Genomic DNA, 25,737 nt, shown 5'->3' on the forward strand with positions numbered 1-25,737 from the left:
AACGGGGATTTGCTAGATCTCTGACTTCGGAGTTTCGAAGCGCACTGATGATCTAATCAACAATATTTGGGAGGGCGTAGTTGAGACGTATGATTGGACGGTGTTGAGGGTTTGGCAGGACACCATGCATCATCCTACCATGGCCAGAGCTCGGAGTCATGGCATTTAGAGGAAGACGTGAAGGACCAGCTTGAAGCTTCGTGGCACTGAGATGCCAGTGTCCTGAAAGATGGACCGAAGCACTGTTCTACCCGAAACGACATCCTAGTCTTCCGTAGACAGACGGGCCGCCATATAGAAGAAAAGTAGTTGTGCCTTTAGCGGTCCGACAAAAGACAGGAAATGAACGTTCATCCTCCTTCCACCGAGGTCCAGCACGATATACGCTTAGACTCACCGACCAAATCTGTATTTCATTCCCCATGATGCATTCGACAATCCACAACTCCAAGTTCTCACTCCTCTTCCAGTTAGTCCGAGCATGAGGGACTCCCTCACACTGTGGCATCCCGAAGTCTCGCACTGGCAACGGGCGACGTTCTACGCTAAACGCCAGTGCATACCGTCAGCATTGGAAAGCAAGACTGGCATAGTGTCCTAAATGCAGCTCATCGCGAAGCCCTGGGTAAAATCGACGTTGGTAAGAGTTAGCCGTGAATCCCGTGCCACATGGTAAATATTATGAACACGACATATGGACATGACCAATGAAGGCAAACTTTTCGAGGTGTGGCAGATGAGACGAGAACTAGCACCTTTGATTTGTGCGAGGGGGTCGTGTGCGGTGTGCGGTGTGCGGTGTGCGGTGTGCGCACCTAATTCTGAGCGTCCCTAATGAAGGCAAACTTTTCGAGGTGTGGCAGATGAGACGAGAACTAGCACCTTTGATTAAACCAGACACATCCAAGTAAATAAGTTCTATAAGCCGAAAACTATTCTTCGCATTTATCACATTACGATGTACTAAAACTTTGAAAGGTACCTCATAAGACTGTATCTTGCACCTGTTATGGATATACTGATGATACCTTCCTCCTGATGATTCACGCCCTGGTCCATTGGCTTTCAATGTTTGAAATACGAACATCGACTTTAGCCTGAAGGGGGACTCCGTGGATCGTCACGATTATAAAGTCAGGACGAAGTACTGCCTTACCTTCTCGTCATAGTCGACCCAGTCATCATCTTCAAGATCAACATCGGAGAACTTGGTACCAGTCTCTCCCTGGCATGTCCATCGCCCTTTCTGTGACATTTTATATAATGAGATTGGAGAAACACGATAGAAGAAAATACAAACTGGAGCAAAATCTGTGAACTCTAACCCACGACACTCCATCTTCAATAGGGTTGAAAATTGTCCATTTGATTCAGCGGAGTATGGTTTTGACGGTTCAGCAACAAAGCTGGCTGAGCTTTCCTTTTTACAATTACCACAACGCCAAACGAGGTGAGCCGAGCCTCTACTGTTCGAGATATTTCGTGTTTCCTGAAGAAACGAGATGGAATCCTCCATCATCATGAAGTAGACATACATACCAATCTTTTCAACGTGACGTACTTCGGGTGCTCCTCGTGACAACTATTGCAGACTACCTGCACAGGGTATTCAGAATACAGGATATGACGTGTCACCGAATATCACTTTGAAAAAGTACTCGAAATCATCACCAGAAGGGGCGAGATCTGTGACCTTTTCTAGCTCAGCTTTGATTTCCAGTTTCAAGAACTTTTCAGAATTAACATATGGAGGTCTTTCCGATGTAGCGAAAGAAACTTACGACCATGATAGGATGATGTATCTTTCAAGTTCAGGATCGTGGTGTGTCGTTCATCGATGAATGCATGATCAGAGTTTGTTCTTGTTTGCGTACTTCCGTTTTCGAGGTCGGTTTTACAGTTGAACGACTTCTGCCAAGTTGCCAACTCCAACATGTGGTTACTTCCGCCATGTCGACGCGGTCTGCCTTCAATGATGGTCGCCAGGCAATTTCATGCCACTACACAAGTGTCCATGCGGAAAAAGATGTCCAAGGCATCGAAAGCGGATGACGAAGAAATACTTCAGCACTTTCAGCCAGATGGGGGATTAGATGTACCAGTGGCCGGATACCTATTACACCGTCAGCAGCGGCAGACATTATACTACATGCGACTAATTGAGCACGAGATTCCAAAACTCGTAGGTCAGCCATGATTGACCCTAATTAAAGACGTCCACTCATTCGCATTTTAGCGTTCCGCAAATCATTCGTCCCTCCAACTACCGCTACACCCCTCGTCATACGGTCCGTTGATTTTGCTGGAGAACAACATCCGTTGACAGCTAAGCGGAGTGTTGTCGTTCCGGTCGCACATCTTCCCCTGCGGAACGAAGTAGCTTTTCACAGAGCGAAACTCCTCGCAGGCGTGCGGTGGATGCCAGAGCCCCCAAGAGACTCTGGTATTTCAGCGGATGAGGATGCGGCCAAGCATGGTTTTATCAAAATCGCGTGTGAGGATTTTCCGCGAGCCAGCATGAATTTAAAATGGATCAGCGATACGCTTGATAAGCTGGTTCTCGAAGCAAATGTAGGTCGAGTTTGACGTCGGCTATCATCCATACTCATAATTGATAGGCTGAGGGCGAGGCACCATATCAACGGCTACCACTGGATACCCGACATCTCGATTCTAAAGTGCGGAAATCGAAGAAGGGTGATCATGTTCGAGGCAGAGGTGGATTGCGTCCAAGCCTCAAAGACTTCCCCACGGAATGGCTTCCAAAACGCCAAGAAAATGTGATATCTTCTATACTTCCATCTCAATAATAGACTGTATCTCTGGACGGCCGCTGTTAATCGGTCCGATATCATGATCACGAGTGTACGGCGAATTATGTTATAAGCTCCATCGATGAACAAGCCCGCATGCGTTTCTCCCTATCTTCCTCATGGCGAATACAATTCGTGCGTCTGTGATTCAAACCTGCACTGCCCGTTTCAATCTATCAGAGACATTGGACAAATTTGAGAAGTTGACTAGACTTGCAAAAGAGCGCGATGGATCGCAGCTCGTTGTATTTCCCGAAGGCTTGTGAGTCCACCTTGGTCCGCATGTCGTCTTACCTATGGCATGTAACTCTTGCTCAGCATCGGGGGCTATCCAAAATGGTCAACCTTCTCATGCTTCGTAGGAGAGAGAACTTCAGAGGGCAGGGACGAGTTTATCAAGTATCATAACGCGGCTGTTGAGATTCCTTCGCCAGCGACAGATCGTATCGCAGAAGTGAGCAAGGCGACAGGGGTTTTTGTGGTCATGGGGGTTATCGAGCGTGATGTCGGGACACTCTACTGTACCGCCATATTCGTCGACCCTGTTGAGGGCCTAGTGGCAAAGCATCGAAAACTACTGCCAACAGCATGTGAACGTTTAATCTGGGGGCAGGGCGATGGAAGCACTCTTCCCGTCGTAGCAAAGAAGTTCCAATCCTCCGTCGAGCCAACGCGCACCGTCGAGACGAAGATATCCGCTACCATATGTTGGTGAGTGTGAAACCTGATCGCCCTCGCCTAGAGATCATAACCGAGTTGTACCAGGGAGAATTATATGCCTTTGCGTGAGTCTTGAGACTGATCTGAGTAAACCTCTCAAACAGTGTGTTTCCTCCAGTCCGAACCTATTATTACTCTCTCGGGACGCAGATCTATTGCGTCCCAACGGTTGATGCGCGTGAGACTTGGGAAAGCTCTATGCGACACATCGCATTCGAAGGACGTTGTTTCGTGCTTTCTGCGTGTCAATTCGCGACCGAGAAAGACTATCCTCCGGACCATCCCGTTGCAGATACCAGCAATCGCAATCCTGACAATGTCATGATCAACGGTGGCAGCTTGATAGTCAGCCCTCTGGGAAAAGTACTCGCTGGTCCCACCAGGAAGCCCGAGGACATCCTGACTGCAGATCTTGACCTTGATGATATTGTCCGAGGAAAGTTTGATCTTGATGCTGTGGGACACTATTCACGTCCAGATGGTACGACGACTTCATTTTGACTTGAGATACGACTCATGGTCTGTGCTTAGTCTTTCAGCTCAAGGCAAACATCTCGCCTTGATTTTGGCAAGGGGGCCCATGTTCAAGAAAGTGTGACGATGATCTCTTATTATCATCTCCACTGTCAATATCGTGTCTTCTCAAGTTGATCTGTACAATAAACATCCACTTCTAACAGGTTCCACTGATATTGAATGTTGGACACTGCAGGTCCTATCTTTCCCAATTAATTATGCTTTGTAGTACGACATGCATGTGGCTCGCTCGGTACTAATGCGGCCGACAAGGACAAAGATCAAAGCGACATCCTCTTTCTCGTACTCTCACAGCACGCACAAAGTGATGCATAAAAATCCATTTGAAAACTTCCACAACTACCATGATATAAGAGCTAGCAACACATACAACTCCCCTCATCACTTGAAGTCACTAAGGTGCGGCAGGCCCAAAGTTGACCAGACTCTTCAGCCAAAAAACCCTCGCACTACTTACTATACACTCCATAATGTCTAACTCGCAAACTCCTGATGCACGCACTGCGCTTATGCAATCTATTCTGTCGCGTCACTTGCAGGCGAGTCCGGCGAGAGCATCCTCAAGCTCTTTATTGCGGAGACCAAGCCGCAATTTTAATGTGCAGGACTTTGCTGGCCACCGAAAGCAGGCAGCTAGCCCTAGCAAACGCAAGGCACGCGAGGACAGAATTGCCTTGGCGATTCGAGGTAGAACGATCTATGATCCACGAGCCTGCCCCATTACACACTCGGCACCCAAGAAAAGCAGCCCACGGAAGAGGTTGATGAAGCCAACCGCTCCCTCATACCACCCTGGTGCATCCTTTGAAGAGAAAGCATTGACTCTGAATATTTTAAAACGGATGGAAACCGAGGAAGAACATTCAGAGAAGAACCAACGTTTCTTGGTAGAAGCCGGAGGTGAATTTACACCGAGCTGCTACTGGCAGGCGCAGGACAAGTCTCCTTGGATGGGCATCTCCGAGTCTGATCTGGACTGGCCAGGAAGCAGTGAAAAGTTCACACCCTCGGACATGGAGTATTCCCCGTCTCGCTGGAACGTGCCGCAATTTAACTCGGGGGAGTGCGACTGGGAGACGATGTTTGACATGTACATCAGAGAGCAGTGAAGCTATGATGCGGCTTTAGGGAAGAACTGTTGAATAATCATAATCAATACGGTAATCACTCATATGTTTGATAATATTTTCTGTAGTTAGTTGTGGCAATATGTATATCCTGCAGCTGCAGTGCACTATCATTTACGTACCATCTCCCTTTATGAACGGCTAGCCCGCTCCGCCCGGTCGATATTGCTCGCTACGGGATTGAGTTATTCGCTTACCGAAAAGCGGATTTAGCGCGCCACTGAAGCCAAACAAATGCAACACATTTGTAGACAAGAAGAGTGTTTGCTTCATCTTTCTCTCCTCGTTTGCAGTCAACCGAAAGTAAATTTTGGACCTTATTGCTAGTCATCTTAAGCCCTTCATCACTGACAGCAGCGTCCAGATGACTGACTCCTACACCTCTCGCGCCGGTGACCACTCGCCCTCTCCAAATGGCTACGCGAACGGTTCCAGTCCGTTGTTGGCCCAATCTAACAACGCTGGTATCTCACCTGTCATTCGCAAAAAGCTTATGGGCTACGTCGGCTTCGCCAACCTTCCAAACCAAGTGCACAGGAAGAGCGTCCGGAAAGGTTTCCAGTTCACTACAATGGTCGTCGGTTCGTTGTTTTATGCCAACTTAGTAACATACCCTCAAATATTCATCATTCTCTAGGCGAGTCGGGTTTGGGCAAGTCTACGCTGATCAACACTCTCTTCAACACGCCTCTATACCCTCCCAAGGAGCCCCTTCCTCCTTCGGCTGAACGACCCAAAACGGTTGCTATTGAAAGCATTGGTGCAGGTCAGTGTCATATGACAGCACGTGAGGTGCCATTAACACTCTCACTTAGATATTGAGGAGAACGGCGTTCGTCTTCATCTCACCGTCGTTGATACTCCCGGTTTTGGCGATTTTGTCAACAATGACGACAGGTATGTAAAAATTTGGCCATATCAAGAATATCCTACCTATACGTAATGTTAGCTGGAGGCCGATTGTAGAAGACATTGAGTCGCGCTTCGACTCATATCTAGAGCAGGAGAACCGTGTAAATCGGCAGAAGATCGTCGACAACCGTGTTCACGCTTGTCTTTACTTCATCCAGCCCACAGGTCACTCGTGAGCAGTTTTGTTGTCTTTTGTTGTACTTCTGTCTGACACGTTCCCTCTTTGCACAGGCTGAAACAACTCGATATTGAATTTATGCGTCGCCTGCACACCCGAGTTAACCTAATTCCTGTCATCGCAAAAGCTGACACGCTGACGGACGAGGAAATTGTTGCCTTCAAAGCCAGGGTAAATCGTCTGTCTGTGCCGCATTACTTGTTGCCTGACCTTTCATGCAGATCCTTGCAGATATTGCTCACCACAATATTCACATCTTCCAGGCACCCAGCTATGAGAACGAGGATGAGGAAACCCTTGCTGAGGCCGAGGAAATTGCTAGCAAAATTCCTTTTGCAGTCGTTGGTTCGGACAATGTCGTGGACACCAAAGATGGTCGTCAAGTCCGCGGACGTGCATACCCTTGGGGTGTCATCGAAGTTGACAATGAGGAACACTGTGACTTTGTTAAGCTTCGCCAGATGCTCGTCCGGACCTACATGGAGGAGCTTAGAGAGCGTACAAATGATGTGTTATATGAAAACTGGCGAAGTGAGAAACTTCTTAGCATGGGTGTCGCCCAGGATTCTAGTGTCTTCAGGGAGATCAAGTAAGTGCTAGCTTTGCTGTTCGTGGAGAAAGTTGATTGACATCTCGTCGAAGTCCTTCTGCCAAGATCCAGGAGGAACGCATCCTGCATGAGGCCAAGCTTTCCAAGATGGAGGCTGAGATGAAGATGGTGTTCCAGCAGAAGGTCCAGGAGAAGGAGTCGAAGCTGAAGCAGTCCGAAGAGGAACTTTATGCCCGACACAAGGAAATGAAGGACGCTCTCGACAAGCAGCGCGCAGATTTGGAAGACAAGAAGCGAAGAATCGAGAGCGGTCGACCGCTGACCCCAGAGAAGAACACTGTAAGCCCAATAATCCAGCCCTGGAGTACTTACTAACTAACGTTCATATAGACCAAAAACCGTCGCTTCTTGCGGTAGATTCTCTTCGTCTCGGTACTTCTTTCTTGTTCTCTCTTCGCCTCTTCTAGCTTGCCATTTAGTATTCTTGCTATCGTACATTGCCTTGGCGTTTCACTCATTACCTCGCGCTCGAACATTTTACACTCTCTTTTGGATTGATATCCAGTTTTGGCTACCCTCTACCCTTTTAGTACTATGAGCAACTTCTTATGCAGAGTTTCTGGATGTTGAAAGACGTCGAGGAGACGATTGGATTTTTATTTTTGCGATGACTGCGCGCAGATACCCAGTGTTGCCACTATGTCAATACTGATAAACAGATAATCTTGAGTTGTCACAGCTTAATGAGATTTGATCACGAACCACGACGAAGCTCAATCATGGCTGATAACCAGTCCGCTAACATTCAAGCACTATTGTCCGCATTAAACGTGTTCACTCGTGCACCTGACAAGACTTCTTTGGAGAACGCGAATTCCTGGCTGCAGGATTTCCAACACTCTGTAAATGCACTTTCGCCCTTCGCCCGATCTTCCAATCCGGTCATCTGACTTCGTCCATCCGCCCTGTCCTAGCCCGAAGCATGGTCGACATGTAACGTCCTCCTGCTATCTCCTGATGCACCCCCAGCGGCCAAGCTATTCGCTGCACAGACTTTCAGGTCAAAAGTTAGTCAATCGTGATTCATTTCTGTGCGCTACTGAAATCTCCCCGACAGGTTACTTATGATCTTCATCAAGTAGATCCATCGAATCTCCTTCCCCTCAGGGACACTCTTGTCACTGCGCTGGAGAGATATCAAAGCGGTCCGAAGACTATCATCACACAGTTATGTTTAGCGCTTTCAGGGCTTGCCCTGCAACTCCCGGCTTGGGACAATGCTCTACAGAGTATCGTCGAGACATTCGGAGCGAACCCTGTAACAGTTCCTGTTTTACTCCAATTTCTGACCATCCTTCCGGAAGAAGTATCGGGTAACACAAGGATACCTGTGACTGTGAGTGGCGCATAATTGGTAGATTTAGGAGGTTTTCATGACCCCAACAGGACGATGAATATCGCGAAAGGTCTACAAAACTCCTTTCAGACAACTCTGAGCAGGTATTAGAGCTGCTGTCCATGTATTTGCAGGCAACTGGTCGGTCTATTGATTTGATTGCGAAAAGGCATTGGTTACAAAATTCTGCAGGTGTCACACACGCGGTTCAAAGCCAAATCTTTGATTGCCTTCGTAGCTGGTTAGTCGCAGGAGAAATCGACATGCCCGCTTTTGGGAAATCTCCTTTGCTTGCATTTGCATTCGAGGCCCTAGCCTCGGAGGAACTCTTTGACTCGGCAGTCGACGTCGTCTGTGAAATGATACACGAGACGCAAGAAATTGACGACAATATGCCTGTGATTGAACTCATCGTCCCTCGAGTCATTGCCCTCAAGTCTCAACTGGAAGATAAAAAGGATGATCCGGAAAAGATTCGAGGCTACGCAAAGATTTTTGCAGAAGCGGGTGAAACGTACCGGCTACTTATTCTTCAGCACACCGACACATTCTACCCAATCGTCGAGGCAATTGGCCAGTGCTCAGCCTACCCTGACCTCGATATTGTGCCCATCACTTTCCCTTTCTGGATGCGGCTAGCTCAGACTATCGGCAAGAAAACAACAATTTCGCCCCTATTTGGGGAAGCGTACAAGGCGTTGATGGCAGTCGTCATTCGCCATTTGCATTTCCCTCCTGATCTCGCCTCTATAACGGGCCAAGAGGCGGATAATTTCCGTTCGTTTAGACATGTGATGGGAGATACTCTCAAGGACTGTTGCCTAGTTCTTGGTGCAGATGCCTGTCTTCTTTCTGCTTACGGGCTCATCACTATGGCGCTCTCTCGCAGCCCACAGTCTATCTCCTGGCAAGAAATTGAGGCCCCTCTCTTCGCTATGCGCTCCATGGGTGCTGAAGTTGATGTGATGGACGAAACCGCCGTGCCCAAGATAATGGATCTCATTCCCTCCCTTCCGATTCATCCTCGAGTTCGTTATGCTGCACTGCTAATCATATCCCGGTACACCGAATGGATCAACCGTCACCCGGACTACATTGCATATCAACTACAGTATATCTCGGCAGGCTTTGAAGACCCTGACTCCGAAGTCAGTGCGGCTGCAGGGCAAGCGTTGAAGTACTTGTGCCAAGATTGTAAACAGGTGAGACCAAGTGTCACCTTTGTTGTTCAATTTTATTTTATTAACGCAATTGCAGCATTTGATTGAATTCCTTCCTACGTTGCATACTTTCCTCACAACAACCGGAGCAAAACTGGCTCAGGACGATCGGCGACAAGTGTACGAGGCCATCGCTTACGTGATCTCTGCAATGTCTATGGAGAAAGCTGCGGAGTCCCTGCGAACCTTCTCGCTTGATATTCTGTCTCAAATACATGCCATAAGTAGCAAAACGACAGCAGTAACCAAACAAGAACTCAAGGAAGTCGGATGTGAGTTTCGTGGATCGTGTTGATATTTGGCTAACGCCTGTCTCTTAGATGGCTTAGAAAATCTGGAAGTCATGTTGCATGTCGTAGGACCCTTTGGAGACCAGCTACCCGCCGCCTGTCAAAACAGCTGTCAAGAAGCATGGTCGATTTTTGACACCTTCATATCCAAGTTCGCGTTCGACTATGACACTTCTGAAAGAGTCACTCGCGTACTTCGTCACGGCATCACGCTGTTTGGCGAGAGCGCTCTTTCGGTTGCATCATCTGTCTTGTCACGGATGGTGACGTCCTTTGAGGCAACAGGTTTCTCGTCTTTCTTGTGGATTTCAGGGAAATTTGTAGGGAGGTTTGGTCACGAGTCGGACCCAGTGTTGCGAAATGCCTTCCAAAACATATACGAGAGAGCGACCAACAAAGTCGTTAGCCTCCTACAATCAAAGGATCCAAGAGACATTCCTGATGGTGAGCCCTTTACGTTCCAATCTTGACGAAAGCTGACTTTGGTTTAACAAGTATTGGAGGATTATGTTCAGCTCTTACTCCAGCTCATACGGATGGCCCCAGACGTCTTCTTCCAGTCCAGCGCATTCCCGCTGGCATTTAGAGCCACGATGGCTGCCCTCACTCTAATTCATTCTGACCTCGTCTTTGCATCCTTAGATCTCTTCCGCGACATCCTTACTCACGAGAGTCTTACTCCTAGCTCATCGCCACCTCCCAAGTTCCCCATTTACTCTTCAGCCATCAAGGCCGTCATGGAAAAGGAGGGATTCGAGTTTGTCGGCTACATGCTCTCGGGCCTGGTTGGAGACTTCCCCGAAGACTCTACTGCGATCGTTGTCACTATCTTCCGCGCCGTAGCGCTTCTGTGGTCTACGCAGCTGGTCGCATGGCTGCCACCTATTTTGCAGCAGCTTCCTCCATCCAGTGCCCCGAACCAAGTGAAGCGGCAGTTTTTATTGGACGTGACCAAGTGCGTGTGCCTTATGACTCCTTTTGACTATGGTATTGAAGTCACCTGATTGTTAGCTCGTTGAACACCGCCCAATACGACAAGGTCAAGTATTCCATTCTAGCACTCCACCGCGCTTCACGCAAGGCTCGAGATCGTAGACGTGTAACTCCCTTGAACCAAGCGTGAGATCCAAGTGAGGAAAGCTTTCTCGTCTCACACGGACTGGAGAGATTCAACGAAGGGAAGAGATGTGCACACACTTACAGAACTGTAATAGGAATTTTGTACATGACAAAAAATTGTTTAGTATTTGTTTGTGAATGCGTTACCAGTGTCTACCACCACTCGGCGCTACGTCCGAGGGAACGTTGCTCACGAAAAGTGACATGGCAGAGAATGCTGCGAAGCGAGACTTAGTCCGATTCAGGTACACCAGGAACGCGAGTGTCTCATGACATGGTACTTAATCGGGAAATACCGGGGTTTGAGGTTTTGGCACGGCGGGCGGGTTGCCACATATCACAACGCAGCGGGGGAGACTTTGCGTTTCTTTCCAACACCACATCCACTAATGTTTCGTCGTTCAGGTCAATCATTTGCTTCTGACCGTACGTTTTTTATCTACTTTACAATAGCAACGGAAGCTGATGTCTTCATAGTCGGTCGCCGGTCGTTCTCAGTTTCGGCTTCTCGAAAGAGTTACGCCGACACGATACACAACCTACGTATTCACAAAGACACTAAAGTACTCTGTCAAGGTTTTACTGGAAAGACGGTGAGCTCTCAACGTTCTCCTTGGATTTTAACGCGCGAAGAATTTATCATCGGAACAGGGAACCTTTCACGTGAAAGAGGCTTTAGCATATGGAACAAACATGATTGGGGGTGTTTCCCCCAAAAAAGCAGGCCAAACGCATCTCGGCCTCCCTGTTTTTGGTAGTGTCAAAGAGGTATGAAGGAATCCATCATCATTCTGCCAATGTCTCATCATATCGAATAGGCTGTTCGGGCAACAAACCCTGATGCCACAATCCTTTATGTTCCTCCCCCCACCGCTGCTGATGCCATCATTGAGGCCATCGAGAACGAGATTGGTTTGATTGTTTGTATAACAGAGGGTATTCCTCAGGCCGATGAAATCAAGGTAAACTATTTTTGCGATACATTGAAGCAGTTGGTGAACTTTATATTTAGGTCATGAATGCCTTGAAGAGCCAATCTAAATCTCGTCTCGTCGGACCCAACTGCCCCGGCATAATCAACCCACTAGGTTGCAAAATGGGTATTCAGCCTGGTCACATCCACATGCCAGGAAAGATCGGTATGTCCCAATCGAAAGGCTTTTTCTCGTCTCCCGCCTCATCGATATATTCCAGGCATCGTTTCACGTTCTGGAACCCTTACGTACGAAGCTGTCGCGCAGACCACTGGTGTTGGTCTTGGTCAATCACTCTGTATTGGCATTGGTGGCGACCCATTCCCCGGTACTCAGCACATAGACGCCCTCAAAGTTTTCATGGAAGATGATGCAACTGAAGGTATTGTTGTCATCGGTGAAATAGGTGGTTCTATGGAAGAGGAGGCTGCCGATTACCTTGAAAAATACAACAAGACTCGTAAGAACCCCAAACCTGTCGTTGGGTTCATTGCAGGACGCACTGCTCCCCCTGGGAGACGCATGGGCCATGCTGGTGCTATCATTTCTGGCGGCAAAGGTATAAACCATTGGATTCGCTTTACTCTCTCACTGAATTTTTGGATCGCAGGCGCTGCAGTAGACAAGGTTGCTGCTCTTGAGAGAGCTGGTGTTATAGTGACGGACAGTCCTGCAAAGATTGGTGCTGAGATGCTTAAGGTTTGTTCAATTTTTATTGTTTTCAATGGTATGCTGACTTTCGGGAAAGGCAATGAAGGCAGCAGGTCTCGTCTAGATAGATATTACCGCTATACCAGTGTACCACAGTTCAATCTATTATTTTTATTAGGCCAATAATCTGCTGTGTGCTTACATAATCGTTCACCAATCGTTCATCGATGTCATTTACTCCGTCCATAGATGAAGCAGCAAGCTATCTATCATCTGCACCGTCCCTCTCAAAGGTTTCCACAACCATCAAGCTCGAGGTCGATATGGTGTTCTTGACTTTTATCTATTCTCTAACTTGTTCATAGCTATATGGTCTATTCAAATATCTCAAGGTGGCCCCGAAGCCGCAGGGCTCAAGGCCACACATATTTGACATGACGGGACGCGCCAAGTGGGACGCGTGGAAAGCGGCGAGCGATACATATGTGAACAATAGCCACGCCGCGGCACAGCGGTATCGAGCAATCGCTCAAGAATTGGGATGGAAACCAGATTCTACTCCCAACAGTGCGTCTGGGAAGCGATCGGAGGATGAAGGTGCGGATACAGGTGTTCGGAATGACTCTGCTGGCTCGGGATCTTCAAGCGGTGGCGGCGGGATGGGAACATCTGTCAGCTTACTGATCAATCCGGGCCCAGATGTGGGTGAAGCTCAGACACTGCACGGGTTAGCTATCGCAGGAGACGCAGAGAAGTTGATGGCGTTCTTGCTTGTCAATCCAGCGGTTGATGTAAACGCACGCGATGAATTTGTGCGTTTCACCGCTGCCTCTCTACACAACATTAAAGTTCCAGTGACAGGATTATACCGCCCTTCATTTGGCCTGTGACAGAGGGAACTTGTCAGTAGTCCAAGCATTACTGAGCAATGGAGGGGATCCTTTGTTGAAAGTAGGGCATGGAATCTTATAATTCGAATACTGACCTTGTGATCCGACAGGATCCCGACGATTACACTGCAGCAGAGCTAGCTCAGGTAGCTGGACATCAAGAAATATATGACCTCCTGAGTAATTAGATGTTTGAATGATAATGGAATTATAACTGCAATCTACATATGCGAGGCTGTAGTGGTAATATATGACTGCCTCCTCGCTCTTAACAGACGGTGGAACAAACCCACCCCAAATCGATGTCGATTTGCATTTGCTCAAGACACCACGAGAACTACGATGTAGCTGAAGTCATTTCAGAAGAATTGTCTTTTGACGATTCCGTGCCGAATTTTGGACCCAAAACCTTCGGGTGATACTTGGAGTCCGGCGGTAACACACCGCCCTTGAATGTTGACTTTAGCACCAACAAGCGTACGAATAACAAAGGCGGACTTACACGTTCCAATAGCTTGACTACAGATTTGCTGGGCAGTGCTCCGACACCCAGCCAATATTTTATTCTGTCCACACTCCATTTGACAGTCTTGTGTGTGTCCCCGAGCTTAAGAGCAGGATCGTAGATGCCCAATAGCTCCATAGGCTTTGCGTCTCGTCTCGTGCGCTGATTAATGGCGACTAAATGAAATATACGGTTGTGTCTTTGGCCGTGCATGGCCATCCTGAGGCGCACAGGCATGGTGTAGTATTGAAGTAGTACGCCTGTAAGTTGGGAGAGAGCGAGAGTCGTGTTTATTACTATTTGGTTAGGCGCGAGCCACAAATTCAATTATTTTTGTGACCTCAGTACAATTCAGACAATACAATTTCTACATCATAGATAGTCGGTTTGGAGGAGAGGATGTGACACTCGTAGTGTCCGGCAATACTATGTGTCACCGAGGTTTACCGTACCTGCTCCAACAGTGCTAGTGAATTTTCCCCTACAAGCGGCCCTTGAAGTTAAGCTGAGAGTGCAAGAACGAAGCATTGTCTTTTCATAAGTCAGGAGTCTGACTCGGGACCTTCGCTGCCTGGAATCAACTGGGTAGGTCGATGTCAGCCCCCACTCGAACATTCAGTAAACGAATTTCACAGACCATACAAATATTGTTGCCGTTGAGAAGCGTCTGTGCAAGTCGTGTTTTCTTCTTTCCCTGAGGAGTAATCTCGCTGAGGACGACGGTCAGCAACAGGAAATCGCCATCATCTAGTCTCACTGACTATTCAGTTACATCCTCTAGCACCATGTCTGCGTGTAGGCGTGTTCGATACCAGCTTTATCGTGTAGGAAAAGGTGGCCGACTCACTGACGAAATCGTCGAAGCCAAGCAGCGTCCCAGTAAACTCACGATCACTCTTCATAATGACCCATATCCGGGATCCAATGCATCTGTCAATCAGCTCTGCGACGGCTGTCAGGAAATTGATCATGATTTTGTTGTCTTTTGTACTCGCCTAGCGGGAGGATTTGAGAAGCCATGATGGTGGCGCAAAGCAAGACGGGCGAGACATATTGGCATCAGCATTCAGATCAATGTTGTAAATTTCATGTATCGCATAACAGACATCATTGGGTAGTACAGGTTACCAATAATAAGTATTATCAGCTACTACACTGAATCATTTTCTCGTGCTCTGACATATATTGTTGTCATAAAGGAATTTGCGTCCGTTAGACGCGTTACATGTAACATACCGCACAAGCGTAAAGGGTAAGGAGAGATCACAGGTTGCAAACAGAATGGGGGGTTGAGCGATAATGGTTGGTGCAAGATATAAGTGACAGTAGCACACAGTGGAAGAGATAGGCGAATCAACAAGACCAACAGTTTACTGCTGGCCAAAGCTAAAGCCTCCTTGAGGAGCAGTGACATCCTGGAACTGCGCAGATAATTAGGACATGAAAAAGGACAATATCAACGAACTCACAGCAAATGTACCAGTAGCATCAAGGCTAGGTGCGCTAATTGCTGCATCCACTTCCTCCTCATCTGGGAAGTACTTGTCCATGATATTGAACGCCTTCTTATATATCTCTAGGTTGTCGTGTGATTGGAGGTTGTGGATGGTGATCATACCGCCCGCCTCTTCGACATATAGAGCATATTGGTTGACAGATCCGGGACCTCCAGCCTGTTTGTCCGTCTCGCCGACCTTCAGAATGTTATCGAGACCATCAAGGGCAACTTGAATGATCTTGTTATCCATCATAGTGAGCAGGTCACAGAGTGGCTTGATACAACCTTGCGAGACGAGATAGCGGATCTGCGCTGGTTCATGAAGACCGCCAGACGTTGCGTTCGAAATTGCCCAGCAGGCCTCCTTCCGCGTTTTGAAGTCGGCATTGGAAAGGATGTTGATGAGTGGAGGGATGATGTTGGCATCGATGACTGCCTGAATTTGGGGAGGTGACCCAGCGGTGATGTTGGAGATCGTCCAGCACGCTTCTTTCCTGATACCCTCTTTTGGAGAAGATAGCAGCGAAAGAAGAGCGGGTAAAGCCCCAGACGCGATAACGACCTGAGTCTGAAGATCATCTCCAGTAACGATGTTGCCGATTGAACGAAGAGCGGGCGTTTGCACGGAGGTTGAACTGTGCATGAGTAGATCAACGAGGCGCCGACATACAGCTGATTCGATAACTGCTTGGATCTTGTCGTTCGAACCATCTGAAAGGTATGAAATAGCCCAGCAAGCATCAATCAAAATTTCGTCATCGAGCGAGTAAATGAGTTTGGTCAAGACGGTCAACGCGGGAGAGATCTAGTGAAAGACGTCAACATCCTATGCATACAAGCCATGATTTGTCACAGACCAGTTCCCAGTCGGGCTGAGGATTTTTGCCCCTGCAGAAGTTACTCAAGGTCCACGTAGCGTTCCTGAGCATGCTGAGTTTGTGATTTTCGCTCAGCAAAGTCAGGAGTGGCCTCAATGCTCCTTGCTGTAGGACGTAATCTCTGCATTGTGGGCTGTCACCCGCGATGTTCCCGAGGGCCCATACCGCCTGCTCACGAACATCGAGGACCGGCGATGACAGGAGGTTGATGAACTCAGGTACAGCTCCAGCGGAGATGACAACTTGAGTGTGCTCAGCAGTTCCAGAAGCAATATTTGTGAGCGCCCAAGCGGCCTCGAACTATAGACCGATTAACATTGGCTCAATGGTGAGGGACGGAACAACGAACCTGCAACATGGAAGCACCAGTCCGAAGGAATTCAACGAAACGGGGTACAACGCCACACTCGATGACTTTCTCAATTGGAGGGTTCCTCTCCTTTGACAGCAGTTTCCGGAACTTCGTAGTTGCATCCAACTGGCGATCAGGATCATTAGAAAACACGCCACTAATCATTTCTTCTGCAAGCTGCAAGCACATTCAGTATAGAATCATGAAAGTGGATGAGATCGTATGCACCGGAGGCTCCCAACTGCTTGTCGTCGCTTCTTCATCTGAGTCGGCTGAAGCTGAGGGGAGGAAATTACGCCTTTTCGCGATATTCTCCTCGCGCTTCTGCCTTCTGATCTCAACCTGCTGCTCCTCTCTGCGACGCCTAAGATCGTCTTGCTTCAAACCACCTTTATTCTTATAGTCTGATCAAATACGCGTCTTCAGTAACTGATATCAAGAAAAAAAATTGAGGCAAGCATACTGGCTCTGCGGTGTTCCATGGTACGTGACTCCATGACGGATTGCTGGATCGCAAAAATCTAAGAAATGATAGAAGAGAGAGATAGAACCAGAAAGAAGATCAAGATGTTGAAAGCCCTCGAGGCGTCACAACAAAGGATAAAGCATTATCAGCCCACGTGTGACATTGTCATATCCATCACACAATGTGACTCAACGAGTCACGTCACAAAAGTTTTCATTCCACATATTTTTAGTTCTATCAGTCTCCCAGATTGTTAGTCATTAAGTGTTCAGCGCTCAGCACCTGATTTTACAAACAATTGGTATCAGGAGTGTGACGGTAGGGTGGAATTGAGCAGTAGAAAACTTGCGAGCGGTGGTGGTACTTCACGGAAAGTTGTGTCGTTCTCGTGCCTCGATCGGACTTAACTCAAAATATTGCACGACAAATGTGTAAATACTGAAATGTTCGATTGCAGTAAGGATACAGCGTGGATAATAGTTTACGAGTCAAACGGGTACTAGTAAATATTATTTAGTCTCTTGGCGTGCCCAGTCATTGTTAACGATTACTCACCTCAAATGATTCCGGAGGGTCAACGTCCGGCGAACTCTCATCTAGAGCAATGTGGAAATCTCTCGAAGGTCTGGCACGATGTACGAGGGCTTGCGGTTGTGCATGTCCGTTCTCAGTTGGTGCTGGTTCCACGACAGGAGGTTCGAACGAGATGAACTCCGCTTCCGTGTCTGGCCTCTCATCCACCATCAGGAGAATACCACCCCCGCCCGCGTACCGCTCTGATGCAACACCGGATGGCGCCTTCCTGAGACCAGGGTTCGGGTTCCCTTTGCCACCAGTCTTATGTGGGACTGTGTTCAATGATACCGGACGAACGGGTTGATACCGTCCTTCAGGGGGGAAGCTGATGTAGGCGAGTTGCGTGGGAGTAACACGGGAGAAGTTCGCAACGTTCTCTGAGGAAGGCTCTGATTTCCGTTTCGGCTTAACGTCTTCGGGAGCGTTGGTCGAAGGCGAGCCATCCGTAGGCTTGCCGGCAAGACCCTCTTCACCTTTCATTTCAACATCGCCATCCTTCTTTTGCTCGGGTTTCTCGTCCTGAAATATCACATAGATAAGTAAAAAAATACCCTGTGGTAAACGCAACCACACGTACAGTATCCATAGCATCTGCATCAGCAGCTGCTTTTTTCTTTTCTCTCGCTTTGACCTTAGCAGTTGTCGAAAGAACTGCGGTAGCCGCTTTAGCGAAGGTCTCCCGTTTGGGAGGTGTGGCGGGAGGAGGATAGGCGAAAAGACTGGGTCTGGCATTGGAGACAAACTCGAACTTTGGTACCTGAATTCTGGTTAAGTGGAAGTGGCCGAGAAGCATTGCATGGTGCTCACTTTCAAGTCTTCGTTCAGGCCAATAATAGCGGTTGGTTCAAACGCGAGGCACGCGCAGTGTGCTAATGGATACCAATACCAGAACTGGCAGAACATGGTCATACCAACGATCGCGTTCGTGTTCTTGCTCCCCGCTCGACTCTGCAAGCTAATGGTAACGTTGCGGCCACCTGCATCTATCAAACCTTGCCCAATAGCAGCACCAAAACGTGCCATAGGATCTTCGTGCTTGTCAGACACCACTTTAGTGTAAAGGGCACGGGTTGAGGACATGGATGGAGACGAGGCTTCTGACTGTTGGACCAAGATCATACCAAGGGCGATGAAGGCACCCTGTCGCACGAAATCAACGCCATCCTTAGTCATGGGCTCAAGGATCTCAACGGCATCTTGAAGACCGGTGCCTGCACATGCGATACCCAGGGCTAGGGTTGCACCACAACGAACGTGGGGGTTGTAACTTTCACTGAGGAGTTGAACAATTCGGGGGACTTGACCTGGGTTCTTGAATAGGAGGAAGGCGAGTGAGGTCACAGCTGCCCTCCGAACATCATCTGAAGTGTCAGAGACTGCAATGTGCAGTAGCTGCCGGACTGCGTCGTTATTTGACGTCCCTGCGTAAGCTAGTGCGAGAGTGTAGACACCACCATAACGTAGAATAGGGTCCTGGATGAAAACTTCAATAAGAGCGTTGACAGTCACGGTAAGGCTTTTACCTTTTCGGTCAAAAGTGAAGTGATTGTAGAATCGGCCTCCTCTTGGCGACCATAGAATATGAACGCCAGTCCCATGGCCAGACCGCGAATGATCTTCTCGTGCTGCGTCTCTCTAGCATACGTCAACATCTCCTCCGCGGAGGTCTGATCTGCAGAACCAAGCATCACGAGACCCATGGCATAACCAGCTGCTTCGCCGGCCACGGCGGAATCGGTGAACAGCGTTTCCTTCAAGTCATCGTATGCATCGGAACTTCTTCCGCCCATTGCTGAAATACCAAGGCCGAGAGCGGCACCATGCTGCACAACCTCGCCCTGAGCAGTTTTCATGGTCTCCCGAAGGTAATTCTCAACGGGTTGGCCGCTACCACAGCCAGCATTGATCAGACCAAGAGCATAAAGAGCACCACCCTCGGAGTAGGCGGCCCCTTGGATCTGGCTTTCGCCCCCAGCTTGGGGGAGGTATGGGCCAAGAATGGTCATTCCCTCCTCGAAATGGCCCTTGTGAATAACACCGAGGGCAGCGGTCGTAGAGAACTTTGCCCAGTTAGACGCCAAACCGAGCCATTCAAGGTTTTCACGAAGGAACACGTCGGAAGTCGTTCCGGCGTGCATAAAGGCGTTCTGTAGAGTAACCGCAGTATGATATATAGACGTCCGAGCTTCGAGAACTTCCTAGCGACAGAATATTAACGACGTTTAGAATCTACCATGAGAATACTCACTTTCGTGTTCTTCAGAATTAGCATATCTACTTTATTGTTGCGCTTCAAGAATTCCAGGTATAGTTTGACAGACTCTTGCCCATCCAAGATTTTACGAAGCTTGTCGTATATGTCTTGTGTTTCCTATGGGACAAAGTTAACATATCGTTCGCATATATATGATAATACTTACCTCCTTGCCCTCAGGTAAGTCGGCCTTCACCCCCTGCAAGAATTCCCGAGCACCTCCCTCAACTAAGTCGAATGCGAATTGATATGCAAGAAGCCTTTCCTTTGGAATCAGGGAAGTCAGGAGTGGAACGACGAGTGATGGCCGATTAAGGGTGACTAGTAGCCGAGCCAGGGCATGAATGTGCGGGGATTTTGACAGTGATGTTGGAGGAGGGAAGAGAGGTAGGAGGAAGTTGAGGACTTGATCACGGTAGGAGAGGGAGAAACCTGTATCTAAAACAGCTTCCATCGTGTACGAGAGAAGGGAGACATCGTGAGTCAAGTCATATATACGGTTCACAACATCGAGACGATGAGACTCTAATGCAATGCCAATTGCCTGCCCACAAACAGTAAGCTCGGAGTAGGTAGCATTCATAACGATCACGTTACCTGGCGGTACTCCCCCTCTTCAATACAGCAGTCAAAAATGCTTTCTATGATAGCTTGTAGCCGAGCATCAATCTTCGTCGAGCTCCCGGAAGGCTCTTCGGTGCGTAGTGTGACGTATCGGTCAATTGCATTGGCTTGAAGGTGAGTGAACAACATAAGGTTAATTTGTGGGCCAGGGCAAGGGGTCTGACACTCACATATCACTGTCTCGACATATTCACCTGCGCCATGTGCGCGAGCCTCAGCCTGGAACGCGCTCCCTGCGCCCAAGGCAAAGGACAAGGCTTCGTCATACTCTCCCAAGAAATAATACACTTTGCTAGCCAGCAAAGCAGCATTATGGCGAGCAGCCTTTGGAAGATCATCGGACTCGTATAAGCTTTCTCTGAGAATGAATTCCGAGGTCAGAATCGACTAGTGCGCAGTGAGTAATAGCAACCCATACATGAGTGCAATATGCTCCGAAATTTCTGCCCAAAACTGAGGAACCAGGGGAATGAGTCCTTTGAGAGCATGTTGCTTGAATACGGTGTCTGGTTCTTGAAGGAGAGCGAGCACGCCAGCCGCGGAAGATTGGGAACGAATGACCATGACTTTCAAGTCAAAGAATACTATGAGACGCGTCACCTTTCATCACGCTGCACACGAACAAGTCTTTCAATCGGAGATTTAATTCACCTTCCCGACCTCATCCGTCCAAACGCGAATATTCATTGCATATTTAACATTTCGACGCCATATTCATGTTTGCTCGCACCGCCGTACGTGCTGTTGCTCGCGCAGCTCCCAGAGGTTCCCGTGCTTCCTCTGCCGATGCAGGTGCAGGTGATTATTTCACAAAGCGTGATGCGGTCAGGGCCCATGCTGCAGGTTCGCAAAAGCACTGTCTTGCAGATATAATTAGTACTTAATACACCTGACAGAGGTTACCCAGCTTTGGCGCAGAATAAGGTCAGCCCAATATCTGCTACATAGTTGATTTCCGCTGACGTTATGGAAGCTTCTATGTTTGCGTCCCAGCCAGTGCGTTTTAACATCAGCTGTCTGTTTGGCCTGCTTACCCCTTTTTAGCAATTGTCTGCGCCCTTTGGGTGCGTAATGTGGAAGCAGAACACGCCGAACACGTAGAACACATAAAGGCAGAACATGATGGTCACCTCCCCGACATCCCTCAGTACGAATACATGAACCGTCGTCTCAAGCCTTACCCTTGGGGTATGAACTCGCTGTTCTTTAACCCGCATGTAAGCCGTTCAACTGTTCTTGTGTTCGTCTCAACTAATCATCTACAGGTCAACAAAGATTTGTCGGAGGAATGATTTTGTTCCGTATCAGTAGACTATGATGTCATTTCATCTCATTCGACAATTTCAGCGGCATCTGTCCTCTGTCACTCCAGTTGGTGCGCAGGTCGTAATTTTCTGGCATTATATCTGCCTCCATAGTTTCAATGAAATGCCGGTTAAGTTTCTGCCATGGTCGTCAATATGAAGTGTGATTGAAAGCTAAAAGCAGGGAATGATTTAACCCCGCACGCAAGCCTCAAATTTCACCATCGCAGAATCTTGCAAGCAGTCCTCGAAAGTCTGCTTGCCAGAAGATACAAACAAGATATCCCCTAGATGGCCACAGCGGTGACTGATGAATATTTTTTCCTCGTTGTTGCCTGCAGCATAATGCGCTTGCACATCTTTGCGAGGTTCAGATCTCAGTGCTCCTTCAAACAACTATCTAGTACGCCTTCCCCGATTACAGCGCGTTTTAGGAGTTGAACATGCTGTTCAACATTGGTACATCTTGGAAGCCGAAAGCGCTACTTTAGACAGACGTGATTTACGAGCTTCGCCGAGTTCAAGACAGATGTCAGGTTGTCGTTGGTGGATATTTACTTTGCAAATGAGCTTCACGCTTACATGAAAGTTATCGCTTCTGTCATTGTTCCGTTGCGTTCCACTGTAGGACGCTGCGGCCTCCGAACTGCATTGCTCAGCGTGACACTAGCGGAGGTAAGTCGGTGTTCTATAAGACCAGTGATCCGAGGGTGCAATTATGATCTGCATCACTAAAATTTGAATTAATTCCCGATACCTTTAGGTAGGTCTTTGTCGACCGTTCAAATGGAATTCGTATTGCAAGCCGGATATTTCCTTATGCCTTGCAATCTTAGTCTGGACTCGCGCGGAGAAGACACTTCCGTGGATTCGGCTGCGCTTGACTGTTCTCGAGACGGCGTTTTTCGAGCGGTCGACTCGGAAGGCGACAAACAGTTCTCCACCGATTTTCCGTTTACTCGCGACACTGCTAGCCACAGTTGTCTTAGGTTGTGGATGGTTCGCGTATTGTCGCGATATTCTGCGCAGTCATTTTGAAAGGCAGTTTTTATCTTGCGAGTGGGCATTGACAGAAAACCTTGGTATGTCTCTGCTCCGTCTTTCGGAATTAGGATGCAACAGTCTAGCGGATGGTGATTCTCTCGTTGATAAAGCTGCCCAAGCGGATTGTTTATCGGCAGATCTCGTTGCTGCTCAGGATATAGTTCAACGTCAGCAGACAGCCTAACATCTATCGATTACTCCGTCGCCGTTAGACGACAATAATTCAATGACCAGAGTTGGGTTTACAAACTTTGAGCTGGCCTTTGCACACAATTGGTGGTGCCTAAGTGACATGCACCATAGATTTAGTACCAGCGCTGGCAGTGACAACGGGTAACGATAGCAGATACAGCAAGCCTTTTGCAAGATAAGAGGTCACTGGCAGCGTGTGAAGTCGAAGTGGTCGAAGACTCAGACGCGGGTTCCGATATGAACGATACAGCGGCCGGCCCTTTGCATTTACGTAGAAGTGTGCGGGCCTCTGTGTGCAGCATTCATTCCTAGGATGAAGACAAAACCATATTAATGAACTGTACTACCACAGCTAGGCGTTCAACGAACTAGTACGGGTGAAAAAGCATCTAGTACTACACGGGTGGTGTGATTGTCGCCGAAAAAGGAAGGTGCTGTAGATCGAATACCACCAAAACTGCTTTCATGTGGGACATGTGGAGACTTTCACGCATTAATCACTCACCTTTGCAACCACCTACACTACCACCACCACCAACATAGAGCCATGCCTCGCGCAATCATATCTCCTTCAGTCCTGGCCTCTGACTTCGGGCAACTCAGTGCAGAATGCAAGAGAATGATCAAAGGCGGAGCGGAATGGCTACACATGGGTACGTCTACTGATATGTGAAGCTTCAGAGACAGTCCTCATCGCCACCTCACCTTGTGCAGACGTCATGGACGGGTAAGAAATGCGATTCAATACTCTTATCCGATGTCAATCTGTCCCAATCCAGCCACTTTGTGCCCAATATCACAATGGGTTAGTGCGCTATCGCGCTCGTCTGCGAGTAGTTCTCACGTGCATGTAGGTGCACCAGTCTTGTCTTGCGTTCATAAAGGCGTCCCGGACATATTCATGGACTGCCATATGATGGTTGCACAGCCCGAGAAAGTAAGCACATATCTTATGAACTCGATTAACACGGCAGTAACTAACATCGGCGTCTCTTCAGTGGGTGGACGATATCGCAGACGCAGGAGGCTCGCTGTACTGTTTCCATATCGAAGCCACGTGTAAGTAATCTCGGTTTCGATCTTCTCCTGAAGACTTAGCTCCTTGCGCAGCCGATGCTGTTTCGCTTATCAACGCCATACATGCGCGAAACATGAAAGCTGGGGTGGCTATTTCTCCGGACACACCATCCACAGCCATCACGGATGAAATAGGCGCAGTAGCAGACATGCTCTTGGTTATGACCGTTTACCCTGGTGCGTCACAATATCATATTTGATTTGATAGGTTGCCTCACGTGGCGTAGGACGTGGCGGTCAAAAATTCCTCCAGCGGTGTGTACCGAAGGTTGCGGAACTGCGGGCACGCTTCCCAGAGAAGGACATCGAGGTCGATGGCGGTGTTGGGCCCAAGACAATTGATGTCTGTGCCGATGCAGGTCAGTGCTACCACAGAATCCCCTATACGATTTTGACTGGTCCGCAGGCAGCAACGTCATTGTAGCAGGAACTGCTATTTTTAACGCGCCAAATCCAGAAGACGTCATTACTTCACTGAAGACTACCGTTAATACCGCTCAAGCGAGATTCTCGAAGTAGTCGCTGAAATCGCTGAACTGCTGATCGCACGATACGTATTATGCGTCTATGTTCATTGAGGTAGCACAGTTTATGTTATTAAAGTAGACTAAGATTGGTCACGGCGGCTGAACCAGAAGGGCAGCAAGTAAACTACGTGACATGTCCGAGGTGAAAAGATCGGCAAATAGTAAAGGTATGTACTATGGACAGTGAAAGGACTGGGAATCAGAAGGCCAGGTATCGCCCTATCGATTTCAGATGATGTGATTAGAGCGTACGTAGTATGGTATTATCGTGTATGCGACCAGAGAACTGTTACACAAATTTTCAGTCGGTGAACTTCACCAGCTTTCCCACGAAATGCAGTCAACAACCATGACCTTCATTCATTGAACGCTCAGTGATGTGCGATGCTGACTCTCCAGCAAGCTCCGAATCGGCGCCTTGCTCATAGAACCGAGTAAGGTCTGACTGAAAACAGGATGCCGAAGTTGAGTGTGACCCCTGCGAATAGTAATTCTCATGTACATGTAGGTGCACCTGTGATGTCTTGCGTCCCGGGAATATTTCTAGATTGCCATATGTTGGTTACACAGCCCGAGAAAGCAAGCACATGTCTCATCGCGGCAGTAACTGACACGGCCATCACGGATGAAATTGGCGCAGTAGCGGACATGCTCCTGTTTACCCTGGAGTGTCATAATATCGATAGGTTGCCTCACGTGGCACAGGACGCAGCCCTCCCAGAAAAGGATATCGAGGTATGGCGGTGTTGGACTCAAAACAATTGATGTCTGTGCCGATGCAGGTCAGTGCTACCACAGGATCTCCTAGACGATTTTGACTGGTCCGCAGGTAGCAACATCATTTTAGCAGGAACTGCCATTTTCAATGCGTCAAATCCAGAGGACATCATTGCTTCACTGAAGACTACCATCAGTACCGTTCAAGCGAGATTCTCGAAGTAGATGCTCAAGGCATCGGAACTATTGATGGCACGGTATGTAATGAGTAATAAGTACGCATCTATGTCCATTGAGGCAGCACAATTTATGTTATTAAAGTAGACTAAGATTGGTCCTAGCACTG

General features: G+C 48.2%; 14 protein-coding genes across 14 annotated transcripts; 9 read left to right on the forward strand and 5 right to left on the reverse strand.

Moving 5' to 3' along the window:
- Positions 1-864: 864 nt before the first annotated feature.
- F5891DRAFT_3353 (DUF866-domain-containing protein) lies at positions 865-1,893 on the reverse strand. Its single transcript, XM_041371394.1, has 7 exons — positions 1,782-1,893; positions 1,646-1,729; positions 1,540-1,596; positions 1,301-1,489; positions 1,157-1,246; positions 1,029-1,097; positions 865-969 (listed from the first exon to the last, which is right to left on the reverse strand). Exons 1-6 carry the CDS (start codon positions 1,785-1,787, stop codon positions 1,044-1,046), a joined length of 480 nt encoding a protein of 159 aa, XP_041233754.1. The 5' UTR covers positions 1,788-1,893; the 3' UTR covers positions 865-969; positions 1,029-1,043.
- A 133-nt stretch (positions 1,894-2,026) lies between these two features.
- F5891DRAFT_937003 (mitochondrial ribosomal subunit protein-domain-containing protein) lies at positions 2,027-2,810 on the forward strand (the record flags this gene model as incomplete). The annotated part of the gene is made up of 3 exons (XM_041374070.1): positions 2,027-2,186; positions 2,237-2,571; positions 2,619-2,810. 3 exons carry the CDS (start codon positions 2,027-2,029, stop codon positions 2,808-2,810), a joined length of 687 nt encoding a protein of 228 aa, XP_041233755.1.
- On the forward strand, positions 2,436-4,333 carry F5891DRAFT_3383 (carbon-nitrogen hydrolase). Its single transcript, XM_041371408.1, has 6 exons — positions 2,436-2,571; positions 2,619-3,075; positions 3,132-3,524; positions 3,579-3,598; positions 3,652-4,014; positions 4,065-4,333. The coding sequence occupies exons 2-6, from the start codon at positions 2,933-2,935 to the stop codon at positions 4,094-4,096; spliced, it is 951 nt and encodes a 316-aa protein (XP_041233756.1). The 5' UTR covers positions 2,436-2,571; positions 2,619-2,932; the 3' UTR covers positions 4,097-4,333.
- A 16-nt stretch (positions 4,334-4,349) lies between these two features.
- Positions 4,350-5,451, forward strand: F5891DRAFT_991923 (uncharacterized protein). The gene has a single exon (XM_041378151.1). The coding sequence runs from the start codon at positions 4,541-4,543 to the stop codon at positions 5,177-5,179; it is 639 nt and encodes a 212-aa protein (XP_041233757.1). The 5' UTR covers positions 4,350-4,540; the 3' UTR covers positions 5,180-5,451.
- Position 5,452: 1 nt separating this feature from the next.
- On the forward strand, positions 5,453-7,603 carry F5891DRAFT_1133996 (Septin-domain-containing protein). The gene is made up of 8 exons (XM_041364765.1): positions 5,453-5,778; positions 5,835-5,963; positions 6,013-6,094; positions 6,147-6,281; positions 6,341-6,458; positions 6,509-6,876; positions 6,930-7,176; positions 7,228-7,603. The coding sequence occupies exons 1-8, from the start codon at positions 5,562-5,564 to the stop codon at positions 7,252-7,254; spliced, it is 1,323 nt and encodes a 440-aa protein (XP_041233758.1). The 5' UTR covers positions 5,453-5,561; the 3' UTR covers positions 7,255-7,603.
- Positions 7,576-11,061, forward strand: F5891DRAFT_991930 (armadillo-type protein). The gene is made up of 9 exons (XM_041378152.1): positions 7,576-7,739; positions 7,812-7,904; positions 7,955-8,233; positions 8,284-8,374; positions 8,426-9,435; positions 9,491-9,725; positions 9,774-10,187; positions 10,239-10,698; positions 10,755-11,061. Exons 1-9 carry the CDS (start codon positions 7,581-7,583, stop codon positions 10,864-10,866), a joined length of 2,853 nt encoding a protein of 950 aa, XP_041233759.1. The 5' UTR covers positions 7,576-7,580; the 3' UTR covers positions 10,867-11,061.
- Positions 11,062-11,082: 21 nt separating this feature from the next.
- Positions 11,083-12,704, forward strand: F5891DRAFT_991932 (succinyl-CoA-ligase). The gene is made up of 8 exons (XM_041378153.1): positions 11,083-11,288; positions 11,340-11,455; positions 11,514-11,630; positions 11,681-11,824; positions 11,875-12,001; positions 12,057-12,395; positions 12,447-12,535; positions 12,585-12,704. Exons 1-8 carry the CDS (start codon positions 11,132-11,134, stop codon positions 12,609-12,611), a joined length of 1,116 nt encoding a protein of 371 aa, XP_041233760.1. The 5' UTR covers positions 11,083-11,131; the 3' UTR covers positions 12,612-12,704.
- A 10-nt stretch (positions 12,705-12,714) lies between these two features.
- Positions 12,715-13,565, forward strand: F5891DRAFT_1124051 (ankyrin repeat-containing domain protein; the record flags this gene model as incomplete). The annotated part of the gene is made up of 4 exons (XM_041363855.1): positions 12,715-12,804; positions 12,853-13,299; positions 13,349-13,438; positions 13,488-13,565. The coding sequence occupies 4 exons, from the start codon at positions 12,715-12,717 to the stop codon at positions 13,563-13,565; spliced, it is 705 nt and encodes a 234-aa protein (XP_041233761.1).
- A 209-nt stretch (positions 13,566-13,774) lies between these two features.
- On the reverse strand, positions 13,775-14,119 carry F5891DRAFT_917182 (ribosomal protein S16 domain-containing protein; the record flags this gene model as incomplete). The annotated part of the gene is made up of 2 exons (XM_041373727.1): positions 13,775-13,825; positions 13,880-14,119. Coding segments are annotated over 2 exons (291 nt in total), but the record flags the coding sequence as incomplete, so codon positions are not given.
- Positions 14,120-14,166: 47 nt separating this feature from the next.
- Positions 14,167-14,934, reverse strand: F5891DRAFT_991939 (like-Sm ribonucleoprotein). The gene is made up of 5 exons (XM_041378154.1): positions 14,878-14,934; positions 14,730-14,825; positions 14,644-14,671; positions 14,520-14,592; positions 14,167-14,463 (listed from the first exon to the last, which is right to left on the reverse strand). The coding sequence occupies exons 1-5, from the start codon at positions 14,900-14,902 to the stop codon at positions 14,425-14,427; spliced, it is 261 nt and encodes an 86-aa protein (XP_041233763.1). The 5' UTR covers positions 14,903-14,934; the 3' UTR covers positions 14,167-14,424.
- Positions 14,935-14,941: 7 nt separating this feature from the next.
- Positions 14,942-17,203, reverse strand: F5891DRAFT_991942 (ARM repeat-containing protein). Its single transcript, XM_041378155.1, has 6 exons — positions 17,074-17,203; positions 16,839-17,014; positions 16,608-16,787; positions 16,238-16,558; positions 15,352-16,185; positions 14,942-15,303 (listed from the first exon to the last, which is right to left on the reverse strand). The coding sequence occupies exons 1-6, from the start codon at positions 17,105-17,107 to the stop codon at positions 15,253-15,255; spliced, it is 1,596 nt and encodes a 531-aa protein (XP_041233764.1). The 5' UTR covers positions 17,108-17,203; the 3' UTR covers positions 14,942-15,252.
- Positions 17,204-17,247: 44 nt separating this feature from the next.
- F5891DRAFT_991944 (26S proteasome regulatory complex non-ATPase subcomplex Rpn2 Psmd1 subunit) lies at positions 17,248-21,169 on the reverse strand. Its single transcript, XM_041378156.1, has 10 exons — positions 20,949-21,169; positions 20,701-20,888; positions 20,504-20,637; positions 20,073-20,450; positions 19,901-20,023; positions 19,176-19,850; positions 18,460-19,125; positions 18,230-18,409; positions 17,632-18,171; positions 17,248-17,575 (listed from the first exon to the last, which is right to left on the reverse strand). Exons 1-10 carry the CDS (start codon positions 21,092-21,094, stop codon positions 17,558-17,560), a joined length of 3,048 nt encoding a protein of 1,015 aa, XP_041233765.1. The 5' UTR covers positions 21,095-21,169; the 3' UTR covers positions 17,248-17,557.
- Positions 21,170-21,974, forward strand: F5891DRAFT_991949 (COX6A, subunit VIa of cytochrome c oxidase). The gene is made up of 5 exons (XM_041378157.1): positions 21,170-21,373; positions 21,427-21,454; positions 21,504-21,526; positions 21,575-21,747; positions 21,796-21,974. The coding sequence occupies exons 1-5, from the start codon at positions 21,247-21,249 to the stop codon at positions 21,820-21,822; spliced, it is 378 nt and encodes a 125-aa protein (XP_041233766.1). The 5' UTR covers positions 21,170-21,246; the 3' UTR covers positions 21,823-21,974.
- Positions 21,975-23,548: 1,574 nt separating this feature from the next.
- F5891DRAFT_991953 (ribulose-5-phosphate 3-epimerase) lies at positions 23,549-24,706 on the forward strand. Its single transcript, XM_041378158.1, has 8 exons — positions 23,549-23,723; positions 23,785-23,797; positions 23,850-23,875; positions 23,925-24,007; positions 24,069-24,129; positions 24,181-24,324; positions 24,375-24,506; positions 24,554-24,706. Exons 1-8 carry the CDS (start codon positions 23,618-23,620, stop codon positions 24,664-24,666), a joined length of 678 nt encoding a protein of 225 aa, XP_041233767.1. The 5' UTR covers positions 23,549-23,617; the 3' UTR covers positions 24,667-24,706.
- The last annotated feature ends 1,031 nt before the right edge of the window (positions 24,707-25,737 follow it).

This window comes from Suillus fuscotomentosus (assembly GCF_016647785.1).
Source record: "Suillus fuscotomentosus strain FC203 chromosome Unknown F5891scaffold_1, whole genome shotgun sequence".
Lineage (NCBI taxonomy): Eukaryota > Fungi > Basidiomycota > Agaricomycetes > Boletales > Suillaceae > Suillus > Suillus fuscotomentosus.